Source organism: Leuresthes tenuis, unplaced genomic scaffold (genome assembly GCF_036924035.1).
Source record: "Leuresthes tenuis unplaced genomic scaffold, fLeuTen1.0.hap1 SCAF_21, whole genome shotgun sequence".
NCBI classification, from domain to species: Eukaryota; Metazoa; Chordata; class Actinopteri; order Atheriniformes; family Atherinopsidae; genus Leuresthes; species Leuresthes tenuis.
This window is the reverse complement of record NW_027325375.1, coordinates 25,706,006-25,730,776: the sequence shown is the minus strand read 5'-3', so window position 1 is coordinate 25,730,776 and position 24,771 is coordinate 25,706,006. Positions and strand designations below refer to the sequence as shown.

At 39.5% G+C, this 24,771-nt stretch overlaps 1 protein-coding gene across 1 annotated transcript in view; it reads right to left on the bottom strand.

The window, feature by feature from the left end:
* gabrb4 (gamma-aminobutyric acid type A receptor subunit beta4) overlaps nt 1-20,707 on the bottom strand; it is a 52,836-nt gene extending 32,129 nt beyond the window's left edge. The window contains exons 1-2 of the mRNA XM_072375363.1: nt 19,736-20,707; nt 18,144-18,238 (exon numbers count right to left, since the gene is read on the bottom strand). Coding sequence (XP_072231464.1) covers nt 18,144-18,238; nt 19,736-19,815 — 175 coding nt within the window. The 5' untranslated portion in view covers nt 19,816-20,707. The remainder of the gene's footprint in view (nt 1-18,143; nt 18,239-19,735) is intronic.
* Between the last annotated feature and the right edge of the window lie 4,064 nt (nt 20,708-24,771).

Here is a 24,771-nt window from a genome sequence, read left to right as displayed (position 1 = left end):
AGATATTGTGTGAAAACCACAACGGACACAAAAATCTCGCACATTTGAATATGAATTGACTAAATCGGTGCAGGCAAACACCAATCTACACAAGTTTTCTTTAGGTTAATTTTCTAACACAGCTGTTATTGCAGGGCTGTTATAAGATATGATATTCCAGCGGAAGGTTTTCACATTCCTTCTACCTTTTTGCTCCAAAAGCACACAACATCAGAGCAAACTAATCATATGGATTCTTCTGGTAACTTATGAACAATAAAAGATGTAAATGTTACATTTACATAAGTACTCAGATCCTGAGCTTTCATGAATCATAACGCTATCTGTGGTCTTTGAGATGCTCCTACAACTTGACTGGAATCCACCTGTGTAACACTGAATTACTTGGACATGATTTAGAAGTTACACACCTGTCTACATAAATTACTGGATGCACTGGATGATTGAAAACCAAACCACAATGCAGAAAGAATTAACAATTGTGTCCAGGCATGGATCTGAGGAAACATACAAGAGAGTTTTTGCAATATTTAAAGTGCCCTGAGGCACAGTAACCTCCATCATTGATGCCACCAACAGACTTCTTACATGAGAGATGAAAGACCTTGGTCAGACACAAACTAGATAATGGTTGCTCTGAATGAGGTGGGGGGTGGCTGGAGCCTATCCCAACTGTCACTGGGCGGGTATACCCTGGATAAGTCAACAGTCTGTCACAGGACGGGATCAAACATATTTAAGAAAAAAGATCAACAAGACTGCCCTGAAGGTGTCTCAATAATATATTTTAATTATTTGTGAAGGAGTAAACAGTCTCCCTGCAACTTACCGTAATCAAAAGGTCAGTTAAACTTTAAATATGCAGTGTATTAAAGTTTTGACAACTAAAACTGCTGGGACATGAACAACATTCTAATTAATGTACAGAAACTGAAAATCACAGCTCTATTTACTGCTGAGTAATTCACTCGCTTATCCTCATCATGTTGCACCATAACCATAATGTTAGAAAACGTGCAAAATGTGGCTGAGTACCCACTGGGATTTACAACAGACAGTGTGTGGGCACCACGTTTTTGTTGCATTAAAAGAACAATTTTGAGGACAATATACAGAACATACTCAAACAGAATACCAGATTGCAAATGCAGTGTACAAAAAAGTGAAATTTGAGCACAGTTCGGAGCTACCACTTGTTTGAGGCACAGAAATGACTTCAATAGACAGACATCATCCATATTTTGGAAAGAGCAATATTCAAAGAAGGTTCCACCTTTTATTTCAACATGACACTGCATCTGAACTGAAATCATAGAAGTACTAGAACAAACACTACATCTACTTTTTTCTATTTTGAAAAATGTTATTATTTATGCTGACCCGTCATAAAGACACAATTTATTCCCACCCCAATAGAAATTCCTTGAATAAAATGTGACAAGGCCAAATATAATGGAAACTGTAACAATTATCACATCATTAGCCTTCCATGTAATAGCTATTTCACATATTTCAATGCTATCCTCTCTTATCTTGGTTTTCCCTGTATGATACACATTTTTTCAGCGTAAACCCGTTTTATACGACTGGCTGTTGGAATTCAATAATGAGATGGGATCTTAAGTGTGGTTCCTGGTAGTGAGGATGACAGCATCTATCTCCAGATGCTGTAAATGACATTTCCCCCTCCCCTTGTTTATCTCTGTGAAACAATTGGATAGCTGCATCTTGCCCTTGGCCAGCTCATCCTGGCCTTGTCAAGGGTACACCCCCCATCAGTCACTACAGGTTCAAAAAGTGAATCACTGGGGACCTTAAGTGGAGAATCAAAAAGGGGATAAAAATGCCCTGCATGCAGGATGCCTCACCAGTGCCTGACCTGGGGTTTTTGTACTTGTTCTGTGATGCATTCTGGTGCAATTCTATCAGCATTTTTCTCCTTCATTTCAAAGTTGCTGAAAACAACACTTTGAATGGGAAGATGAAGTATGTCCTTTCTCCTGTATGCTATCTCTCACCACCTTTACTCCCCCTCTGCCTGCCTACATACACACCTCATTTAATTCAAATAGAAAATCTAAGTGAAGGGAAAAGGAAAAAGCGCCCAGCTTGAGCATTTTTCCCGTGTTTTCTCCTGCAATAAATCACTGGGCATTCTCTCCTCATCAGGATAGATATCACTTGTACATGCCCCCACATCCATCCTGCGATTGTGACAACACACTCCTGTTTTGCGCTGAATAGGCATTACCTTGAGACTGAATTACGATGGCCTCTCCTATCAGCCGTATGCAAAGCAGACCTCCATTTAACATGAGGCAACAGACAGACTAAGAGATTGTCCTCAGTATTGCAAACGTGTCCGGTGGCCTTGATAAAACTGTTTCCATATATCATTTAATGGCTGCAGCTACCAAAATGCAGGTTGCTACTTATGTCCTGTATACATCAATCAGCAGTCATGTTCTCACAGGGCAAAATAATGGTGGGGGAAGTAATCTCAGAAAATACCTGGACACATATGTGTACACTACTTACGCAGTTATCTCATAAGACAGCTTCAGATCAATTACCCTTACCTTTCAGTAAAGTACATTACAAAGTGGCTATAAAGGACTGCAGCCCCTTCTGTTACTTGCAAGCACTGGCTCTTTTTCATATTCTGTCAGTTAAGTGTCTGTCCTTTTCACCAGTCTGGCTACAACTGAGCTGCAGTTTCATGGCTACATTTACTGCTTCTCTATTACAAACAAGATAAAGCTGCAGCTGGGTCTCATTTAGGTCAATGGGAAATCAGATCTGTAAACACCCAGGCTGCATATGGCAGACAGGGACAGGCAACCATGCTTTGATAACATGGCCACAGGCTGAACTGGCACCTAGCTGTGTTGGACTGGTTAAATGAAAGCAGCATATAGACAGAGATCAGGTGTTTACAGCTCTGAACACAAGCTGCTGCACAAAGTCTAGTTCTCACAACCCATGAGATCCTGGGCACCTATTCTAACCTTTTAAGGATCATGATCATTAAACTCATGAATGTAATCTGTTTTACAATATTTTGGAAGTGAAGGCTCATGTCAATTTCCTTTACATTACATGTAATAAATACCAATATCAAGAATTACAGTGAAGAGCTTTGAAAGACAGCTGTGTTCTTGTGGTGAATCTTGACAGAATTATGCGCAGCTATGGAAGTAAGCTGACATTAAATAAACAGTCCAAAACTGAGGTATCCAGTATGTACAAAAACAGGTAAAAGATTTAGTTTATGTATGCTAATTGTTTGCAATAATGACATTAGGTTTTCTCTTACCTCTTAAAAGCAACATGTTTTGTTGATGTCGACATACAAAACAGACTTAAGAAGGGCACTAAGTGTTTATCACTTATAACTCAAAGTGAGAAAGTTCTGCATTCAACCCACTCTCATTGTTAATTAGGAAACTTGCTAAAAATTCAAATCATTTTGGCCCTAAAGATGGACACAAATGGACCCAGCAGTTGCCAAAGGTATATACTTTATGTACAGTTTTTATTGCCTACATTATATTTGTGTCTTTTGCATATAAGGTGGGAGTCATGACCCAATAAGCTGGAGATATAAGACCTACAATAATATGGATTAGACATTTTTAGATGGTATATTTTTCAGCTCACACTGAGCCTGCGTGGGTTTTCTCTGGATATTCCAGCTTCCTCCCACAGTACCAGAACATGCATATTAGCTTTATTGGTGATTCTAAATTGAATGCAGGTATTAGAGTGAGCATGGGCAGTGGTTTGTTGCATTTTGCTAGAAAAAATGCGATATAAATAAACATTGTTTGTTCTGTTTGTCTCCATGTTGACTATGTGATGGACTGCTGAATGACCCAGGGTGTACCGCACCTCTCGCCTGATAGCAGATGGCATAGGCTTCAGCTCCTCCATAACTCTGAACAGGATAAAGCAGGTATGGAGAATGAATGAATAAATTAATGTTTCACTGATCTATTCCTAAAGTGTGTATCTTGCTGCTTCTTTCCAAGCCAGCAAACATAGCCTCAAACACCCTTGTGACTGTGATAACAACTAGTTTACACCCCAAAATCCAAAATGCCAGACTTTTCTGTCCCACCAGAAAACCCCAGCTGAAAAGCAGGAAAAGGACAATATCCAAAATCCCACTGATAGCCGGAAACTTTTAAAAATAACTGTTCATTTAAAAGAACGGCACTGCGTGTTTTGGGCCATGCTCTCCATGATAGTCAAACCTTTGGTAATTTAATTTTCTCACTGTTGGTAAGCAAACTGCTGTCTTTAAAGATAAGTCAATGTCTAATGTTTTTATGTAAAATAAAGAGGTAATAAACTGACAACTCAACCACAAGACATTGTGGGGGAATGATTCCATAGAGTTTTTCAACCCAAATATTCTTCATTTAGCAGTGATAACCACTGTGAAACATAAAATTCTCCACAATCTCCAGAGAATCTCCCAGGGACCCTCACAGTCACCTTTTTAATGCTTTCTGATTTATTCCCAGGAAGGCTATATGTTGCTGTGACAGTACAGTCCTAGGACAAGGTGTGTTCTTTCTGTCTTTTCTCCCCAAAAGGAACATTAGTCAGCTTTGGTTAATACATCTCAAACACTAACAACATGTTCCTTATGAGCTACATTAGATTACATTACTTGTAGAAAATTTTAAATAATTACAGTGGGGATCATTACCTGCAATTTTCATCCATAAAATAGATTTCCAGGGTTATTTACACCAGTGGGCCAACCCTTAATAAATTACCCCAGTACAGCACCTGCTGATAGATTCTCTAGGTTCTTTGTCAGCCTGTTTATGCACATCTAAAGTATGCTCAGTGAGATTCATTTTCTCTGTTCTGCACAACTGACAAAAAAAATAAATAAAAAAAAACATCCAAGACAAACTAAGCCCATATCACAGTTTATTACACCAGACAAGGACAAATAAACAAGCTAGAAAAGCATCGTAGGATTGTATTTGTGCTGATAATCTAAATTATTTTCCATGTACAGTATAGAAAGGACAGAAAGACAATGTAAAATGCTGACATAATCAACCACTACTGCAAAGAAGCTGAATAGTATGAAACAGACTCACTACACTGCATCACACATTGTATACTACAAATATGTATCCCAGAGCAGTATTAACTCTACTGCTCAATATATGGAATTTCTGGTGCTCATGACCGCTATTCTGGTGACCTATAAATATGACACTGTGCCATTCCATTAATTGTCTTTATTCTTAATGAGGGAATATTAAGAAAAACATATCTTATTTGCCATCATTTCATTACTTACTGTGATAAGTGATGTATTAACACTGCACAGAGGTGATTCACTCAAACAAAAGAGACTTATAGTCATTTTCATGATAAGGATCAATTCAATGGAAAAACATCCATCAGACGGAAAAAATAAAAGCTCCTACACACGTAGCACGCCTTTAAATCCCTAAACCTAGAATCAGTGGTTTTGACAGTGATTAGCACCTCATAGGCTGTCTGGTGGATTGTTATTTTTTTACTTTACTCATTTAAAACTTTGTCCTCTAAGGTTCTGAGCATTGTGATTTTCAGTTATGAATCATGGTGATGGAAGTATTATTTACTTCAATGTCTCAAAGATTGGTCAACTTGCAGTGGCTGATTCAACTATTAAATCTGCATCATGAAATAGTATTTGAAGATAACGTGATGTGATTTGTCTAATAGCTGGAAATGAATTGGAAGTAGAACTCTTGATGAGATCTACAGAAACAAATCCGAGAAGAAATTGCTTAGGCGTAAGAAATGGAGGTTTATAGAAGGGCCTGAACAACATTTAACACCCACTGACATGTTGGGGATTTGAAGCAGGCAGTGCCTGTAAGAAAATGTTATGTGTGTGTATTTATAAATGCTAATTTTTCTTTTGCTGTTTTTCAAGAACAACTTTTACACATTTTTGTTTCTTTTGTCCCGCAGCTCATTAAGACTATGGCTACGTTCACACTGCAGGCAAAAGTGTCTCAAATCCAGCTTTTTTGCCCATTTGTGACCCACGTCTGATTTACTTATGACAGTCTGAACAGCACAAATCCAATTTTTTCAAACCAGACCCCGGCCATTACATGTGTGGTCCTAATTTGGATACATAGCTGATGTTTTTCAAAGTGACCTCAGTGTGAATGGTCATGTTGCATTTCATCCAACTTTTACATCACCGAACTGAGACAGACACGACAGGAGGCTGGAAAGATCAAATGGAAACAATGGACGAAACAAGCATGGCAGACACCCTTTGATGGAGTTAGGCAGTGGAAAGAAAATCAAGTTTTAGCAAATGAAAACCTTCATAATTGTCGGCTGCAATTACACAACAACTTCAGAACTGATACACACACGTTGACACGTGTAGCATCCACATTTACTTCCATAAACACAGTGCTAGTGTGCCGTCATGTCGTCTTCTGCACATGTGGGTCAATTCAGGGGCAGAGACTGGAGACACACTGGAGTCTGATGGCGGTCGCATTTAAACTGTAATGTGAACAACAACCACCCAAAAAGAATCAGATCTCAGCAAAAAAAATAAATAAATAAATTAAAAAAATTGGAATTGACCATTAAGACCTGCTTTGTGAACGTAGCCTGTGTGCCAACTCATGGTCACTTAAAACATTTCCAGAATGTCATTCTGCTATAATAAAATCCAGATTTTATAAATTGAGCTTCATCTGATAAAATCACTATCAAGTAATTCAAAGACAACATCTGTGCAGTGAATTCTGCTACACTTAAATGTATGATCTCCCACAGAGAATGTTAAAAACGGCAGAACATTTTCTCGTACAGTGTCCAGTGTTGCAGTTTCAGACACACTTCAGTCAATAACTCAATTCCCCTCCTGTCTATGTTTGATGAGGCAAGGTCCAGTTAAATGGTCAAGTCGAGCTGCATCCGTAATTGTGCTGACTGATAAGACACCAAACAGTTACACTTTGATTTTCACTGTAAAGAGAGCACAGCAAAATTGTGCTTCAATCAGTTAGGGAGCTTCAACCCGTTGCTGAGTGATTTGCTCTTTAAAGTTGTCGGTCATGCAAGTTGCAAATTTCATCCATGAAGCCATATCAGATACTTTCATTTTTACTTTAAACTGATTATGTACAAACTTAATTAACTATTTAAATATTTTAACTAAAGAGAAATAATAAAACTGTTTTTGTTTCATACTGTATATATTTTAGATGCTTTCTATGACATGCTTTGTCATAGAGATGTATGTCTACATCTCGAGTCACAAGTGGCTGAACTTTGAATGCTCCCACTAAGTGTATTTCCACACATGCTTCATCATGCTTTGCACCGACCTTATGCAGCCTACTTGAAATAAATAATAAATGTCCATCATTCGATCCCAACATATTTAATCCCGCACTCATTGGCTATGCAGTGTTAGGTGAAGATAATCAGTTTTAACAAATTCGGCCCTTTGTTGTCCAGAAATGTTCTGCACTTGGAAAAACCTCAGCTGGAAGAATAGTATGTTTTAAGCATATGATATGCCACTCTTCGTGCTTTGTTAATGGTGGAGGCTGAGATCATAAAACTCCCTTCACGACAGCTTCATTTGAAATATGTCCCCGAGAAGGACAAATGTGTGAATGAGGTAAGAGCTGAGCTTTGGGCTCTTACAGCATCTCATCCAACAGACAGAACATCAACTTGATTTTTAATTGTTCTTTTTGATATAACATATTGCTATTAATGTAATGAAATTAATCTTGAGCAGAGATTGCACACTGGTGGCACAGTTTGTGACATGATTCCCCTCCCCGTGTATACATCAATAATGGCCACAGACTGCTCTTCTTCCGACCGACTCTACAAACCTATAATTACACAGTCCGTGACGCCTGCTGGTAGTGATACACACAGTCTTACAACATCACATTCAGAAACTGATAAACACATCACTGCATGCTAATTAAAAAATGTTTTTACAATAAGGAATACGTAACAATCACTGCTGTTGTGGCAAATAAATTGTTTAGAACCATATGCAGCATTTTCTTAATTCTGGCAAAAGGCCAAGTACGTAATGTTGAGTAAGTTTCTTTTTCTTCCAAACAATTGAAGAAGAAATGGCTGAGTACAGCAAGTAGGATGAATGCAGTTTATCATAAAGAACTTAAATACTTAAGCTTGTCATTGGTTACACTAAACATGCTGTATATCTGATTGTTAGGCACTTAGTATGCATGTCTGTCTTAATCACTATCTAAACGAAATAAGACTGAAAGCAGTTTTCCTTCATATAGCTGCAATTTACAATAAATGCTTAAATAATATAGCTGCATCAAGGTAATAGCATATTTGTACATTTTTTGAGAGACTGGTTAATAATTAAACAGAGCTCTTATGAAACTGATTTAGCTAGGTCATGTATTTCATTACTCTACTTTATAAATGTATTCAGATACGTTTTATGGATCATCGCTTTTATGAAAACCACTTAATCATAAAGCATGTTGAGTCCATGTGTTTCAAAGGATTTGGAGACTCCATGGTAGCCTGTGTTATTCTGGATGCACTTTCTAATCAAGTTTGTAGAAGAGAAAGTCAGCTTGGCAGAGATGTGCATGGTCTCAAGCACTCAAGTATGTCTTCATGCGTGTCTAAATGAGAGGAGCAATATAAGAAAAACTTAAGATGCAAGACTATGATAATATGAACAAACGAACATTTCCTGCTGAAAGATACAGTACACCTTGGGTTTTCCGATTAATCAACTATTAGTTTGCATACATGGTGTCACATATAGCACACATTTCCTGACTAATGTGAGACCCAACTGTAGCACAAGCATTAAACTTCTGGTAATGGTTATAATAATTATTCTAAAAGCCAGGCATCACCATTTGAGCTGCATGTTCAGCTAAACCTTTAGAGACGTGCCACAAGACATATGCCACTTTTTTCCATTAACTTACGTTGGTCACATTTGATATTTGATATGGGAATGTTGCTGTAATATCATCCAAGAAATGGACTGCAAAACTTGCTGTGATGGTAATTCACTTTGAGAGAGAATCTACAATTCCATGGTCAGGAAACATCTTCCTAATCAATTTTAAATGCAAGTCTGTCTTATTGTGTAAAGATGGGGAGCAGTCAGACTTTGATGTGCTGAACTCTGGATTTCATTTAGTTTTCCTACCTCTGTGTTTTTGCTGGGCCACCAGACATGGATCACAAGAGAGATATGGATTTATGATGATAGGTATCCAGATTACTCTTATGTATGTCCACCATGATTCACAGATGAGGTACAGTCATTCTGGTCTCCCATAGGCGGCAACCATCTAATACACATTATACAAGGTTTGCACCTATGTCATTGTCCCATCTAGACAAACCCCCAGAGTGGTAAACGTTTCAATATGTCACCAGTCGTGGGATTGGGAGTACATTAAGTGAATATTCTCTCAACTGAAAGTGGTTTGTCTCGACTGGAATCTTCTGGATTTGGGGAACTTGGCAACAACAGAAATTAACATCTGGCATGACATTAGGATACTTAAGTTCTCATGACTACCGTCGAACCCTCATCCACAATGATGACCAAAAGGAACGTGATCTGATGCTTTTTTTCATCAGATCCAAATCGCTGAAGCTACATGGACTTTAAATGGGAAATACTAAAGAGCTTATCTAGGTTTGTCAATTATGGTTTTTACTCAAAAATCTAACATACTGAACTAAACGAGTTACTGCAAATCCACATGTCCAAGCTTTGAGTGCAGCTTTCTCAGTGTATTGGAGCAATCCACGTGGCTCTCTTCTCTTCACGTTTTGTAAGTTAGTTAAAAGAAACAAACTCGGGGTGTAACTGAGTACGGTCACATGTATTGAACTGATGCCACTGGAGGCTGCATCTCTTAGTAAGTAAGAAGTCTGCATCATACAGCAACAACCAAGCCACTGTTGGGCTGAATGGATGACCGTCACTTTTTCACGTGTTTCCAGAGAAGAGTCTTTCTTATACTTCACAACACTGTGAACCAGATATACTCTCCAAGTCTCCTGTGACAAAGATCCATACATAATAAAAATTTAACTGTTCTTTACTATGAGCAGAAATAACCTGAGCTCAATAGGGTATTGATATAAATTGGCTTTTTGATGGCTGTAGTTCTCAACGGTGATCCTACACTGGGCTCAAGCCTAATATGATGATTGTGTATTTCCAGTCAAACTCCTTGTTTACTTGCTTTTTCAGGCACAGAGCAGTATCTAAAAGACTTTTCAGCCACTGGTGCAGGTTTGCAAATGTGCTTCGCCATCAAAATCACAATCACAATACTGTAAAGGTGCACAGGAGGCAGACAGCAGACAGTCCACCGCCGCAAACACTTTGCTAACTGTGGCCAACTGTACGCCACACACAGAAGGCCAGCAATTAATTTTCCTCTGCAGGCGATTTCACCGATAAGTTCTTTCACTGTGCAAAACGCAGGGTGCTGATCAGTGGGAAGATTTCTTCATCTGCTGGAAAACTTGCAGATTGTTGGCTTTTTGTGGCACACGATTGACTGGCTCTGCACCAACTAGATGCGTCTGAGTAAATTCTTATCCTTTTAATATTGGGCTTCCTGATCACAGGGTGCTGGACTACCAAAGCACATCAGACAATGGCGCTCTCCATTAAGAAGAACACTGTGGCCCAGTTACTTCTTATCCGATGTCAAAGATTTAGTTCTGTCCATAAATTTAGTGATTCCCCACAACTGGGCACATTGCCACAATGTCTGTTTTTCCATCCATTAAAGTAATTCTCACACATCCTCTCGAATCGATCTTTTTTCCCTTCCATTTTAAGTCATGTCAGATTTTCACAATGTTAATAATGTCTTGATGGTTACATATGCTCACAATTTCTTTAAAATACATTCTCACATTTTCTGCCTTGTTTAGGTCGATAAGAATTTCATTAGAAATAGATCAGCAGGAGTGGCATTTTGTGCAAGAGGCACTGGTGAGTGAGAAAGCGAAACTGGGAGAAACTGGGTTTCGTTCTTATTTCATAATGGTTTAATAGTAAAAGGGAGATGATCAATTTTGTCAACATGGTTACAGCAAGGATGTACTGCAGACAGATGCTGCTTGACTGATGACAACATCAACCATGCATTTTAAATCTTGAGTCAGTCTTGTCTGTAAATTGGTTTTCCCCACCATAAATTCCCAAAGTGTATCCTGAGTAATCCAGAAAGATAGTAAAGATGTCATTTAGGTCACTCGAGCAATTGAGAGCTCTTCCCTTGTATTCCATTTTGGCTCACAGATCAGTGGGGAGAAGAGTGCAGTGTCTGAACAAAGACAGAGTGGGCTTTTCATCTTGGATATACTGGCTGTATGGCCACCACACATCAAACCAAATGGCATCACTTCTAGGAGCCATCCTGCTGGACCACTTAAACCACAAGATTTTATTCCAAATATGGGTGTAGGTCAGGCTGTTGGGAGATAAAGTCAGTGTCCAGCACTGTGCCAAAATTAAAACCCTCTGTGTTGAATCTGGATTGCTGCGGGTGGTCAGCAGTTGTGTCACGGCAGAAGTAGCTGACTGATGTTGGAAATATCAAGACATGATGGACTACCGCTCCCCGGCCTGAGGCTACTACAACCACAGCAACTCTCTGTCTGGGATTCTCACTCTTTAAAACTTGCTCTGCTGACTCCTGCATGTTCACAGCCTGCTAAACAATAACCAAGAAATCTTTAAGCAACCAAGACCAACATAGATAACAATCTAATCTCATCTAATCTGAAACCACAAAAGAGACTCTTTCCTCGATCCTATCTGCTCATTCGCATACATACAACCAAAGCTGAAAATGATTTGTTTAAACTGAGAATTTAGAAAGATTCCATGTATTTGTTCACTAAAGTAAAAAGGCAACTAAACAAATGCGTCACTTTGTTTTCAAACTAAAATATACAACAGGAATATACAGCAATGAGAAATGTATTGTCTCTTATTCACTGAAGTCAATTATTCTGTCCTGAAACACTGTTTTGAGTTATTGTGAAAATTTTCTTTCAGCAGTTTGTTAAAAAGTTGAATCTTTCATTTTAAAGTACAATATCAATAAAATCACCAAACTTTCAGAATATCTTGGTGATCTTTAGCTGTTTTGTCGCTACTGACTTGTAAGGATAGTGAGTTATTTAAGGGTTGCTGGTGAGGAGCAAGATGAACATGGCTTCGCACCAGAAAACCTATTTCATGCACTTTTAAATGAGTCTGTATAAAAGTTATGCCCCCACAACTGAAACAGCGAAAAGAAATTGAATAGATTCCTAAAAGCGCCCACTACAGAGCTATGGAGCTACATAAATGGGACAAAGGAACATGCGAATCTGTTAGAAAACACTGAGTTTAAAACTAAATTAACAGCTAATAAAACTGGTGCAAAATGCATAACTGAATGTGAAATGTCCAAAACTTATGTTGAGCATTAACAGCTTGTTTCAACACTTGGTGAAAAAAGACACTTCATTCTTCCTGTTGGCGCTAATTTCCTTAAACTGAATATATGAAACAGCTCTGGAATGGCAGCACCCCAAAACACTCAACTAAGACGTAAGCTCAACCAGAACATATTTTCACAATGGCTAACATCAGGCTAACGCGTCTTGGCACATAAGCCTTGATCAGAGCATCTGCTTTTGGCAGAGCACATGACCAGAGGAAGGTTATATGAGGAGGTGCACCTGCTATACGTTTTTCACTGCTTGATCTCATCATCATCAAGTGTGCTGTAGTGGCAGGACCGACAAGCATGCTGCCTGCGGCAAATTTAAAAACTACTGCAAATTATGTGGAATTAATGAACACAGTCTAGTTTGCATCTGTAAATATGACAATAATTAGACAAATGAAGCCAATATAATGGAGAAACGCCAGACTTAACTGAGAGCTTTGTTAAATTTTTTAAAAATACCTGAGTTCATGAAAAGATCATTATGGGATGGTCATGCCATAATTTGGTTCTTTTGTGTGCACGGTATTCAAAAAAAATATCTCTTTTAGAACTGAAAAGTTTTCCACTCTGTTTCTTTACATTTTTCAGTAAAATGTGAACATATGTCAGGGAGAGCGAGCAACATCTTTTCTAGATCAATTTTCACAAGAAAAACATTTACCTTACACGATTGATACATAACTGATCATGTCACGGATCAAATATTCTGGTGTTATGGACAAAAAACACGGCCAGACTTATATGAAAGAATCAAATTTTAAAAAAACTAACATAAAAATGTTTTGTTCTTCAAAAACAGTGGTTAAAGGCCAGTAAGTCATTGATGGAGTTATCGTTGCCAAGCACAACCTAAAACATACGGTCAACAGCACGCAGTTTCTAATTGTACACAGAATCAGTAAATGTAGTCGGTAAAAAGAGTCTTTGCACTGAAGTATCTGACAAACTCGTACAGGACAACAATACCGACTTGAATCAACTGTGGAATGCACCTGGGATGATTATGAATTTTAGAAAAAAATGGTCAATTTCTCAACCTGTTATTTTACATTGAAGTTTCCTATTAATTAGTTATATTCTACACAAATAGCACCAGATGCACTTTGTACTGCTCAACATCAACTGTGGTTAAATGGCTTCTGACTGCACTAACCGCAGCATACACATGCAACGTGTTGCCCATTCTGTCTGTTTTCAGCAGTTGTCAAATCACACATTTCACTGAGCAAATGTACACTTTTAAATGAAGGTTATAGGGGAATATGTATGGGGCAATTTCACAAAGTAGCCCTGAAACACTTCTACTTAGAACATGTTTGAAAAAAAAGTGCATTTATCACGCTAGATTCATTTCTCTTCTCCATAAATGTCCATTTCAAGAAGTTAATACTTAATTAATAACGTGGTTGCGGGCACTCCAAAGCTCTTCCCTACATTTTGTTTGTCGTAGAAATTGTTGAGGATTGTATCCACAGCCTCTGATGATGCTTTGATGCAGTTGTCTTGTGTCCTCCTTCTTGGAGCATAGTTGGGGAAGAAGTAGCACCAAATAAATGCAGTCATTTTAAATTCCTCCCTGTCCTGTTCAATATCTCCCTCAGGCCACCACAGGAAGCGCATGAGGTCTTCTTCGGGGACTTTTACCTGGTAACACATCGCTTATCCTGTAAGGAGCAACTTCCTCCTTCCTGAAGCGTGTTGACACTCCTATCAGGGAGTTTGCAAGATGTGGGCCCTGCAGAAGCTCATTGTTCAGTGAGATGCCTTTAAAACTAGCACCGCAGTCAAAAACCACACGTAGCTTTTTCTTTTGAGGATGATAAACGCCATGATGTGGGACGTACCATAATTTACCATCCTGACGGCTTAGCTGGTTTTGTGGGACTCTGACGGCGTAACCCTTTTTAATCATATCCTTCGTGAAGTCACAGTAGTCTTGATGGAAGACAGAATTCCTTTTGAATTTCCTTTTCAGTGCAAGAGCTCTTTGTACTGCAACACTGTGACTGTTGGGCATTGTGACAACAGCCTTCTTCTTTGGTAGACCTATGACATAATGACCATCAGCATGGTATGTAGTTTCTTACGCAGCTCATGAACTGTTGATCCTCCCGTGACATTTCCACCTTGTCGTCACACATGCGTTCTGGAAAATCCTGATTGTATTGCTGCAACAACAGTTGCTCCACATTCTCCACTGATATGCGGTTTACTGAAGCTTGTGAATATCCACAGTTCTCTGTGTCAGTGCTTGTGTGAGCTCTCAGTGGACCATTGACTGTCCACCCGAGAACATTTTTTAAGCATATGGCCCATTGCCTCTACTGTTGATCACATGCCGTTGCTCTAATGCTTTGTGCACGTTGCTCCCAATGCGAAGTCCAACATCTGTGTTAATACTGGGTATTCTGACCTCGCTGATATAATGCCATTTTTCTATGTCTTGTTGAGTTAGAATGTTTTCTGTTGATACTGGGATGCTTTTCTGTGTACAGACTTTGGGTAAAACAATGAAGTTGTTGCCATCGATGCTGCTGACTTCCAAATCTGTGAGCAGATAGCTTTCCACCTGATGCTTAGAGCTCGTGGTTTTCAGCTCCAGTTCAGTACGTCGGCCCTGAAGGTTCAACTGTCTGGCAAGTGTGTCAGCGCAAAATGTTGCAGAGCTACCTTGGTCCATAAAAGCATAGGTCTCCACTACCATGCTGCCTTTCTTTGATTTCACCCGCACTGGTACAATAGAGAGAATGCAGTCGTCTCCGGCCCCAGTATACGCACTTGTTTCGACGTTGGCTGCCACTGACATGCTTGAAGCTGCAGAGTGTGTGACAGCACCATCTTGCACCTTTGCCTCTGATACATTTACCTTGCTGGAACTCTCTTGCTTTTCAAAATGTAACATACTAGGGTGCTTCAAAGCACAAACATCATTTTTCTTTTACAGTTTTTACTCACATGTCCTTTAGTTAAGCATCCAAAGCATAATCCTGCTTTCCTGAGAAAGTCAATTTTCTCCTTATGTGGACTTCCTTTCATCTTTTGACACTCCTCCAGTGTGTGATGTCTTTCGCAGAATAAACATGGTTCACTGAAGGCACTGTTGGGAGTCGTTTCAGCCTTTGTCTTCTGCACAGTAACTTCCTCAGTTGTAACTGGAGTAGCATTAGTGACAAAGCTACTTCCTTTTCTTCCTTCTGGTTCTGTGCATCGCTTGATGTCAAGCTTTCCTTTGTCCTTCTTGTCATCCACTGTTCCCTCTAGCAGACTGCCGAACAGTGGATCTGTGGTGACTTTAGCTTGTTTCTCCACAAACTTGACCAGATCAGCAAATTTGGCTCTGCTCCTCCGCTGCTCTTGTATCTCGTATGCCTGGCCTCGCCACCTCTCCATGAGCTTGTATGGCAACTTTGATGCCACAACCCTCAAGTTAGTGGGATTGTCCAGCTCATCCATGTATTCAACATCCTCCATAGTGTTGCGACAGCTCAAGAGAAACAATGACCAAGCACTGAGCGCTTTGCCATCTTCTGACTTGATTTTAGGCCACTTGAATGCTTTTTTACATTAAAGCAGAAGCAATTTTAACATCTTTTCCATAAAGCTCATGCAGGAGTCTCAGAGCTTGATCATATCCACGACTTGCTGGCATATGCTGGCAACTCTTTACCGAATCTCTTGGTTCACCCCTTGTATACTGCTCCAAAAGATACAACTTCTCTGCATCGTTGTCAGTTCTGGAGTCAATAGCATGATCGAACGCCTTTATGAAGGATCGAAATTCAAGTGGATCACCACGGAACAAAGGAATGTCTCTTTGAGGCAAGCATGACAACCGTTGGTTTTTCACAAGCAACTCTGTAATATGAGTTTGTCGTTTCATCACGCTGTACAAGTCGTTCGTGTCAGTATTCTGCTGCTGTGGCTCAGCTGCAGGTGCAAAGCTTTGTCTTTGATCATCACGTACCTTTGGTCTAGTTGCAGGTAGACTAGTTGACATCACTATTCTGTCTCTGTATTTCAGTCTGGGTGGTGATGTTTCATACCTGGATTGACCATCAGCATCATCCTGTTGAACTGCCTGCGATGTTGCAATGGCACCACACTGTTGTTGAGGTGATTCATAATCTGCATACATTTTGAGCCGTGCAGCAGAAGCTGCCAGCTCTGTTTCAATCTCCAGTTGTTCTTTATCTGCCTTCAGCTGGGCTTCTTTCAGATCAAGTGCCCGTTTCTCCTTTAATGATGATGCTTTTGCAATGAGTGCTGCTCTGTTAGCCTCCTCTTTCAGGCGTATTGTAGTAGCCGACGATGCTGTTGAGCTTGTATGACTGCTGCTTCTGGATGATTTGCCACTCTTTCGCTTTGCAGACACATTTGAAACACTGTCCATGTGAGTTATGTTTTTTCCACTTGTCTCTATCAAGTCTTCACATAGTTTTACTTCAGCAATCCAGCTCTCCACTTTTAATATAAAGTTAGATATTTTGGGCTCAAACCAAAAGGTTTGATCAGATTCACTTTTTTCTTCATTCTAACAAAATGTCACTGACTGGTTAAGTTCAATGAACGCCTGAAACAACTTGTCGTAGCTCCTCATTTCCTTCTGACCAATATGTGTCATATTATTCTAATCTTCCATAAGACGCTCTATTTGGTTTGATTTTGCAGTTAATTGCTTTAATTTTAGCTTTTTTCTGTACGCACGATCGCCTTGTGATCCTCTTTGGTAACTGCAGTTTTCTCGTCACCGCTTTGAGACTCCGCCATAGCCGTTTAATAATGACGTGTCAATAATAATAACGTGATGATGTGCAGCGTGGGAGACAGCAAATTAACCGCTCAGCTTTCACATGGGGATAATTCCAAGTTTATCCAAGTCATCTTCACGCAGCTGACAGATGAGAGCCTTTCTATATTCCCGCGTCTTGTCCTCCGTGGCAATATCAACCCGATGGGCCCGTCTAATTCCTGAAAACCCGTGACGTAATCCAGGTGGATGTCAGACAAAGGTTTTTTGTATTGATGTAGTGGCAAACTTCAATATTTACTCCAAAGCCACTTTATTTATTAGCAGTAGGCTGGTACAGCCGGCTCGACACTATATTACTGTTTTGTGTTCCTTAAACTACTCACAAACCACCATATTCATGTCGTGGTTTCGCTGTTTTATTTCTCGTTGATGAATCCAGGTATTTCCACTAATACACATCCAAGCTTTTATTGGTTTTCACAACGGTTCACAACATATTTAAAGTAACGGTAACATCTGAATTTGACGGTCAAAAAAACTTTTTTTCCGTGTACCTATTAGCACACTGCTAATCCATGTTTTTACCTTTTCCAAAGTTCTTCAGAATCATGCAAAGCGCACGCGCAGCACCGAACACAATATAAATTTGAAACTTATACAATAATGTCATAACGACCAAACTACTAGAAAACATGCTCTTATCTACAATAAAATCTCAACTTTCTTTAACTTAATATTGGCTCCTACAATCGGCATATCGAAGCCTTGACCCGTTAATACCCTCAACAGGGAGCCTGAGACCAAAAACCAGATGTAGTCACAACACATACCTCCAAAATCAGGCCTTAATCGGATGTCATATCCCTTCAGCAACTTGTCCACGGTAGTCTTGGCCACAGACATTCCGGTGCTTCCGGTGGATGAGCTAAGGGCAGAAAGCATAAGCACAGGGGCCATTTTCAAACAAATGAAACAAAATGAGACTTATTATATTTTTGTCACAGACGTTTTTTTTTGCCTGCACACCTGCTGTATGATTAAGTTTGAAAAGTATTTCTGCGTGTGCCCTGTGTTCTCAACATTAATGCCACAAGAGCAGCCTTTGAGGAGAGAAACCATTATGTCTACATGATGAGGCTTTAACAGAGGGAGATGGGACTTGGAATGCTTTAAACAATATCTCATGAACAAACTAATTCATCAAGAATCTCGCCCAGTATTAGTCAGTTTTAGATTTATTCTTTCCCACAACGGCATGAACAAAGTTTCCAGAAAAAAAACTGCGTGATCACACTCCAAATAACTCGCAAAAAGCATTCTGAGTCATGTAGTTTAATGAGAAATGTTCAAAATGTGCTTCTATATAGCTTTTGTATTTTGTTGAGCTGGACCAGCTCTCCCGAGCTTCCTTGCAACAGTAAGGATGCAGACTGAATGCAGGGGAAAGAAAAGGGAGAAAAAGGAGAGAGCACCAGCCCTCTGCTCTGTCAGGGAAGCACTCCTCAGTTAACTCATAGTTAGTGCAGCTGTTCATCAAGCTGGCCAGTTACAGGACCTGTGGATCTGACACCTGAGACCATCAGTGAGAGGGAATATGAATAACACAACCTCAAACACGCACTAGATTATGTCCCTTTCGTTTGCTGGTCAGGTATATTGGACTCAAAATGTGTAAAAGTGCAGCCTGGGTCACTGAGCACTTAAATCTCATAACTGACACTGGAGGTTGCTGCAGACAAGGAGTAGGCCACAAGGGATGTACATCAGCGTCTTCAACATCAAAACAATAACGGAACTGAACAGGAGATTGTGGTTGCAACGATGTTAGTGAGGGCTTGTGCAGAAATGCAGTCTGTAAACAGTAAAAGGCCTTGACACAAGCTTATTTATTAAAATCTAGTCTGCCTTCCATCTGGGGAGCAACAGAGAAAGATTTGCAGGGATGATTTTTCCGATTTTGATTGATTTGGTTCCGGTCAATAAACTGGGCAATTAAGATGATTATCGGAATAAATATATTACTTGTACGCCGAGTATAAATCTAACTGCATATCATAGCGTAATCAATTGATGATCGGCTGATTGATCTTATCATCTAATATCTGCTTAAGTCTGCTGTTCCATACTGAGGGTAGTTATTTGATATGGGGGCGTGATATAAGTCTCCATGTCCAAGAAGTGTATCTCTATTTTTATTTTTGTGAAAAGGTTATATGTTACAATAGGCTTGTGGGCGCGCGTGTTTCACGCTGGCGCACGCCACAGCACCCTCTAATAGAGCATATATCGGCAGCAATGCCCCTAATAAGTAGGGCCTGGGTACCCCGTTAATGCGATTTGCTTCATCTCCGCCTTGTACTGATTGGTAATCACGTCTATTGGTGTGAAAGTTTTTTTTTTCTCCCAAGGGCCATTTTCTTACCTTTGAACAAAGCATGCGAGGAACAAAGCCGCCAGAGCAGAGAAAATTCCACATAATTTATCTTCTTGACGACCCAACATCTCCACAAATCCTTATATATAGTTTCTATAATCCAACCAGTCCAGTGGTCCTCCGGAAAATACACAAAGTAAAAACTGGCAATCAAAAAATAATTGCCTTTTAAAAATGTCGAATAAAATAGTCTACATCTACGCATGCGATGTCTTCATTTTAATGGGCTTCTCGATTTTAAAAATCTGGTATTTGGCCCCCGCTGTTTTCCCCAGCTATGGAAATCCGTGCAGGTCACAGAGCCCCTCGACCAACACCAGAAGATCAGACATCTTGCTCAAAAAATAGCGCACACAATACTTTTCAAAGTGATGACAAGTATTCTTCTCCTTAAAAAAAACAAACACTGGCATGAATGACTGAGCAGCAGCCTCCCGACGATCAAATTGGTGGATGAAATTTCCCAGTCCAAATCTGCAGAAGAGGCATGGTTCCAGCGATGCCCTGGCGCCAGTCTATTCCACAACGTGATGTTGTTAACAGATATTTGTTTGAGCTGGAAACGCTGGTCGGCTGAAGGGGAGAGGTGGGTTTAAAAAAAAAATAAAAATGAAGTCTTCATTCCCTATTTTTCCCCGTTGCTTCTTCTGATGATGATGTAGATCAGCGCAAAGTCACTGAGGGGAAAATGCACATTGAAAAAGCACTGGGTAATATCTGATGCAGACGTCAGAGCAGGCTATATCACTCCTCTGGTGAAAAAAATTAGATGCCGAGAAATATGGATGGCCCCTGATATGCCAAAGCATGTAGCAACACGTCGGATTACATGTCAAAGATGCAAAGCTCGGCTGTTTGTAAAGTACTCCTGCCTCCGCTGCCCAACGTTAAATGGCGTTTGGACACGTTAATATGCTCCGGTCTTTCTCTCCATACATCACTGAACGAGTGTCCAAAGAGATATGATGAGGGGACCTCGTGTTCTTTCCCCCCCCCTTTCGATCTGTCTTAGTTTAAATTAAAATAATGCCCCACAGAGGGGGGAGAAGGGGGGACACCTAAGGTGAATTCCTTAGCGACAGGCTGTTCATGCGCTGAATTGTCTATGTATTCTCTTTGTAACCATTAGGATTCTGTGAGTGTGTGCCGGTGCGTTTTCAAGCATTTCTTTCACTTTGCCACATCTTTTAAAACAAACAAACACACACACATGGAGGCACGCACCTACGCACCCACTTATACATTCAGACACGAGGGCGCTCACACAGGGCAAGAACAATCTTTTTATTTAATTCACTTAATTCCTTATCACTGAACAGGACTCGCTCTTTTGTAGGCTATTGGAAACATAAACATCCTTTCTGGAGATTGCCAACACGCGCACATCACAATCCAAGAATCGCACAAGCTTGTTTTATACAGAGGAGGAGGTTTTCTTCAGGGATCTCTGTGCTGTCCAGTTGCTAAGCAACCCAGCCAGCATTGATGCAGTTGTGGTGATTCGAAGGCTATGCGCAAAGGCTCATTTAAAGGAGTAGACCCAGCGCTGTCACCACTGTGGTGTCAGTGGGACAAAAGCAGACAGCGACTGATGTACCATAGAGCCATTGCTGTTTAGATGTGGGGGGGCATATTTACAATAAAGCATGGAAGAGAAATGTGGCGCATCATGGAAATAACGCTACTTTTGCCTCATCAACATGGTTAGGGCCACGAGCATTGTGTTACAGTTCAGTAAGTCTAAAACAGATTTATCAATGATATGTATTATAATTTTAAATGTTCTGTCGTCATGAGTAATAAGAAAAAAAATGAGAAGGTAGCAAAGATGGGAAATAAAACTTTGGTTACATCTTGTGGCGATGTTTTCTGAATTGGATCATATGTTACCCTTTCTTAAATGTCATAAACAAGCCTATAGTTTTAGCTATGGAGGACAGAGGGTGTCCTAACTTACAATCACAAGACATACATAATGTGGAGGTTTAAAAAAGGTGGCATTGCAATTACATACTGCATGTCAAAGGGTAACACCAAGACTGACGTGACCTGACAGCCAAGAGTGGACAAATAACCGAGCATGGTCTGCAGCACAGTTAGATTGGCTTTAACTGTTGTTACTTGTTGCTTCCACAATAGAAAGCAATCTTAGGAAACATCTTTGATGTCAGCAAAAATGTAAAGTAACCTATCCAATTTGGCAAACTGGGTGAGAAAGTTTTTGATGTAAAAACTGTAAAAATAAAAAAAAAAAAAAAAAAAGAATCCGTGGAAGACACCTGAAATGTGTAAAAAGAGACTTCTAAGCAACTTAAGGACACCATCCCCACTGTGAAACACGGTGGTAGCAGCATCACATTGTTGTGATGTTCTTTATCATCAGGGGCCAGTAAATTGCTCATGGAAAGATGGATGATGATACAAGAAAGTTCAATGGGGAAACCTGCTTCTTCCAGGAAATTGTGAATGTGATGGCGTGTTACTGATATAAATGACTTACAGCAGGTCATGGAATGTCCAAGTCAGGGAATTTTTGTACTCTCAAGTTTTCTGTTTGTTGTGGTTCAATTGCAAATGTTTTGCACCTTCAAAGTGGTAGGAATAATGTACTGCTTAAATGACACAAACCCCACAAAGGGACAAGTTTACTGTTAGTTATTTTACTAATAACTCAGTGATATTAGATACTCTCAGTGTGATCAAATCTATAAGGAAAGAAAAGCCTGAATCAGTATTTGTCCTCACATAAAAAAAAACAAGGATCAGTGAATGAATTTACCATTAAACATGTATTTCCAAAATCTACATCAGTTGCATAATTTTTTTGCAGAGTTACATTAAAAAGTCTTGAATATATCCAAAACATCTTTTACTTTCTAGGTGCTCGTGAGACCAATACATCGGTTTTTACAAACATTATATGATGATGATTTAGAGTCAGTGGGAAGAGTAGGGTAGTGGTTCAGACAATTATCAACATTGATATATAAAGACAACACTGTCTCACACAAAAATGGGAAATTGATTTGGTCCATTGGGCAGAAATTAGCAATTTTGCGATAAATTATAAAAAAAAATAGTCAAATTTATTACTCTTTCTAGGCTAAAAAGTCTTTCTATGACCACATGTGACTTTTTAAACCGAAGAAGGCATTTGTAAATACGTTATCATCTCATGCAAAACATACTAATGTTTACAATCAGAGTAAACTGTCATGGATGCTCAAAAATGGTAAAGTTATTCCTTTTTCTAGGCTCAATATTTGCAAATTGTAACATTTTTCATTACAAAAAACAATGCAACTTTTTACTATAGCCAGTCTCACTAATAACAGTGCTCACATTCACAGTATTTTTAGTTCTCTTATGCTCAGTTGTTTAGGGTTAGGCACAAGAGAGATGACCTTTAAGTTTAGATATAAAAAAAATATATTTATTTAAAAAAACACTCAAATAATGTCAAAGGCACTCAAAGGCAAACCAATTAGCCTTAAATATGAATCACTACCTGGTTAGAGGTTTGCACCATGTGTTCTGAATGCATCATAATCTCATTTTCGGTGCCTTTATTGTGACTCCATTAACTGAACAAATACATTTCTTAAACATTTTCTTGACTTGGTTGATTCACAATATAGGTTATGGAAAAGTGAGTGCTGCTTTTCCACATTAAGCTGAGTGAGAGATTGGGTTCAGCACACTAATTTACAAACATTTAGTACATAAAAAATCATCTTGTAGTCTGTGAGAGATATACTTCAGTTTACTTTGTGTATTTTTCTCTGTGTGTGTGTAGATGCAAGACAGTAGTAATTGTGTGTAGGATCCTTGCTGAAAAAGCAGACTTGTATTCTATGGAGGAGGTCGATCTCCCATAGGTTATGCTGTGGAGCCACGGCAGAGATGTGGCAATATGTAACGGAGTGTAATATGGAGTTGGGACATGTGTGACAGTATGCAATGAATCCTGTCAGTCTGCTCATGCTCAGTCTACTCTCTTCTATAGCCAGTCTCACTAATAACAGTGCTCACATTCACAGTATTCCCAGATTACTGAAATTAATTGTAAGTGGTATCAACAACAAGGAAATCCAAGTCCCCAAGAAATGCATCTGCAATTTTCCTTTTTTTTCCCATTAATTTAATTTTTCTTTCGCAGCATTCACATGTTGCATAACACATGTGAGTTACTGGGTCACCCTTGCTCCTCCGATATAAATAGTATCACATGGTTAATGCATTGGTGCCCTCCAGTCCCTCGTGTTTCCTCCTGCTGTTTATATCTATCAAACAGCCTAATCGACCCAGAGTAACAGATGATATTTTTAACTGACATGTTTAGTGATGTCTCAGCTTGCTTTGTCCTTTCTTCACACGGCTTCATTATCGGTCTGTGACATTAGTGACTGTGTGTGTGACTTAATGATAGTTCATTTAACATTAATGTGTGGTGGGATTTTGTGAACTCCCCTTGAAAGAACACAATCAGAGCTTTTTGTGAAAGATTTAAGCTTAATTTACTGCAGTCTAGTAACATATTTGATCAGTCTCGCTGTAAAATAAACTGGTTTAAGGAAACAGGCTTTGCAGTTGATCAGAATATCTGTGTGGTTCAAATCTGAACTGGAACCCCTGTGTCTTCACTATATTGTGTTGAACAGCTAGCCTTTATGAAGGACTGACGTGACCTCACCAGAGCTAAAAAACTACAACAAACAGGCTGAGAGTGGCCTTTAAAGCTCGACAGGTGATTTCAAGTATCTCAGATATGCACAAGTCAAATGGAGCTTAGCTGACCTCATGACTCACGACCTAATTAAGAATGACTCGAACAGCTCGAACAGCCCTCCAACAGCCCTGAAGACTCTGAGTCAAGCCACAGCATGTGGCCTATGTAAGCAGTGTTTTGTTTTGCCACTGAATGTATATGCTAAATAATTTTACTGTGATTTTCTAAGGTTCAACTGCAGTGTTTCCCACTTTGATTTTATAGACAGGTCAAAGCAGCATTTTGAGAGCACACC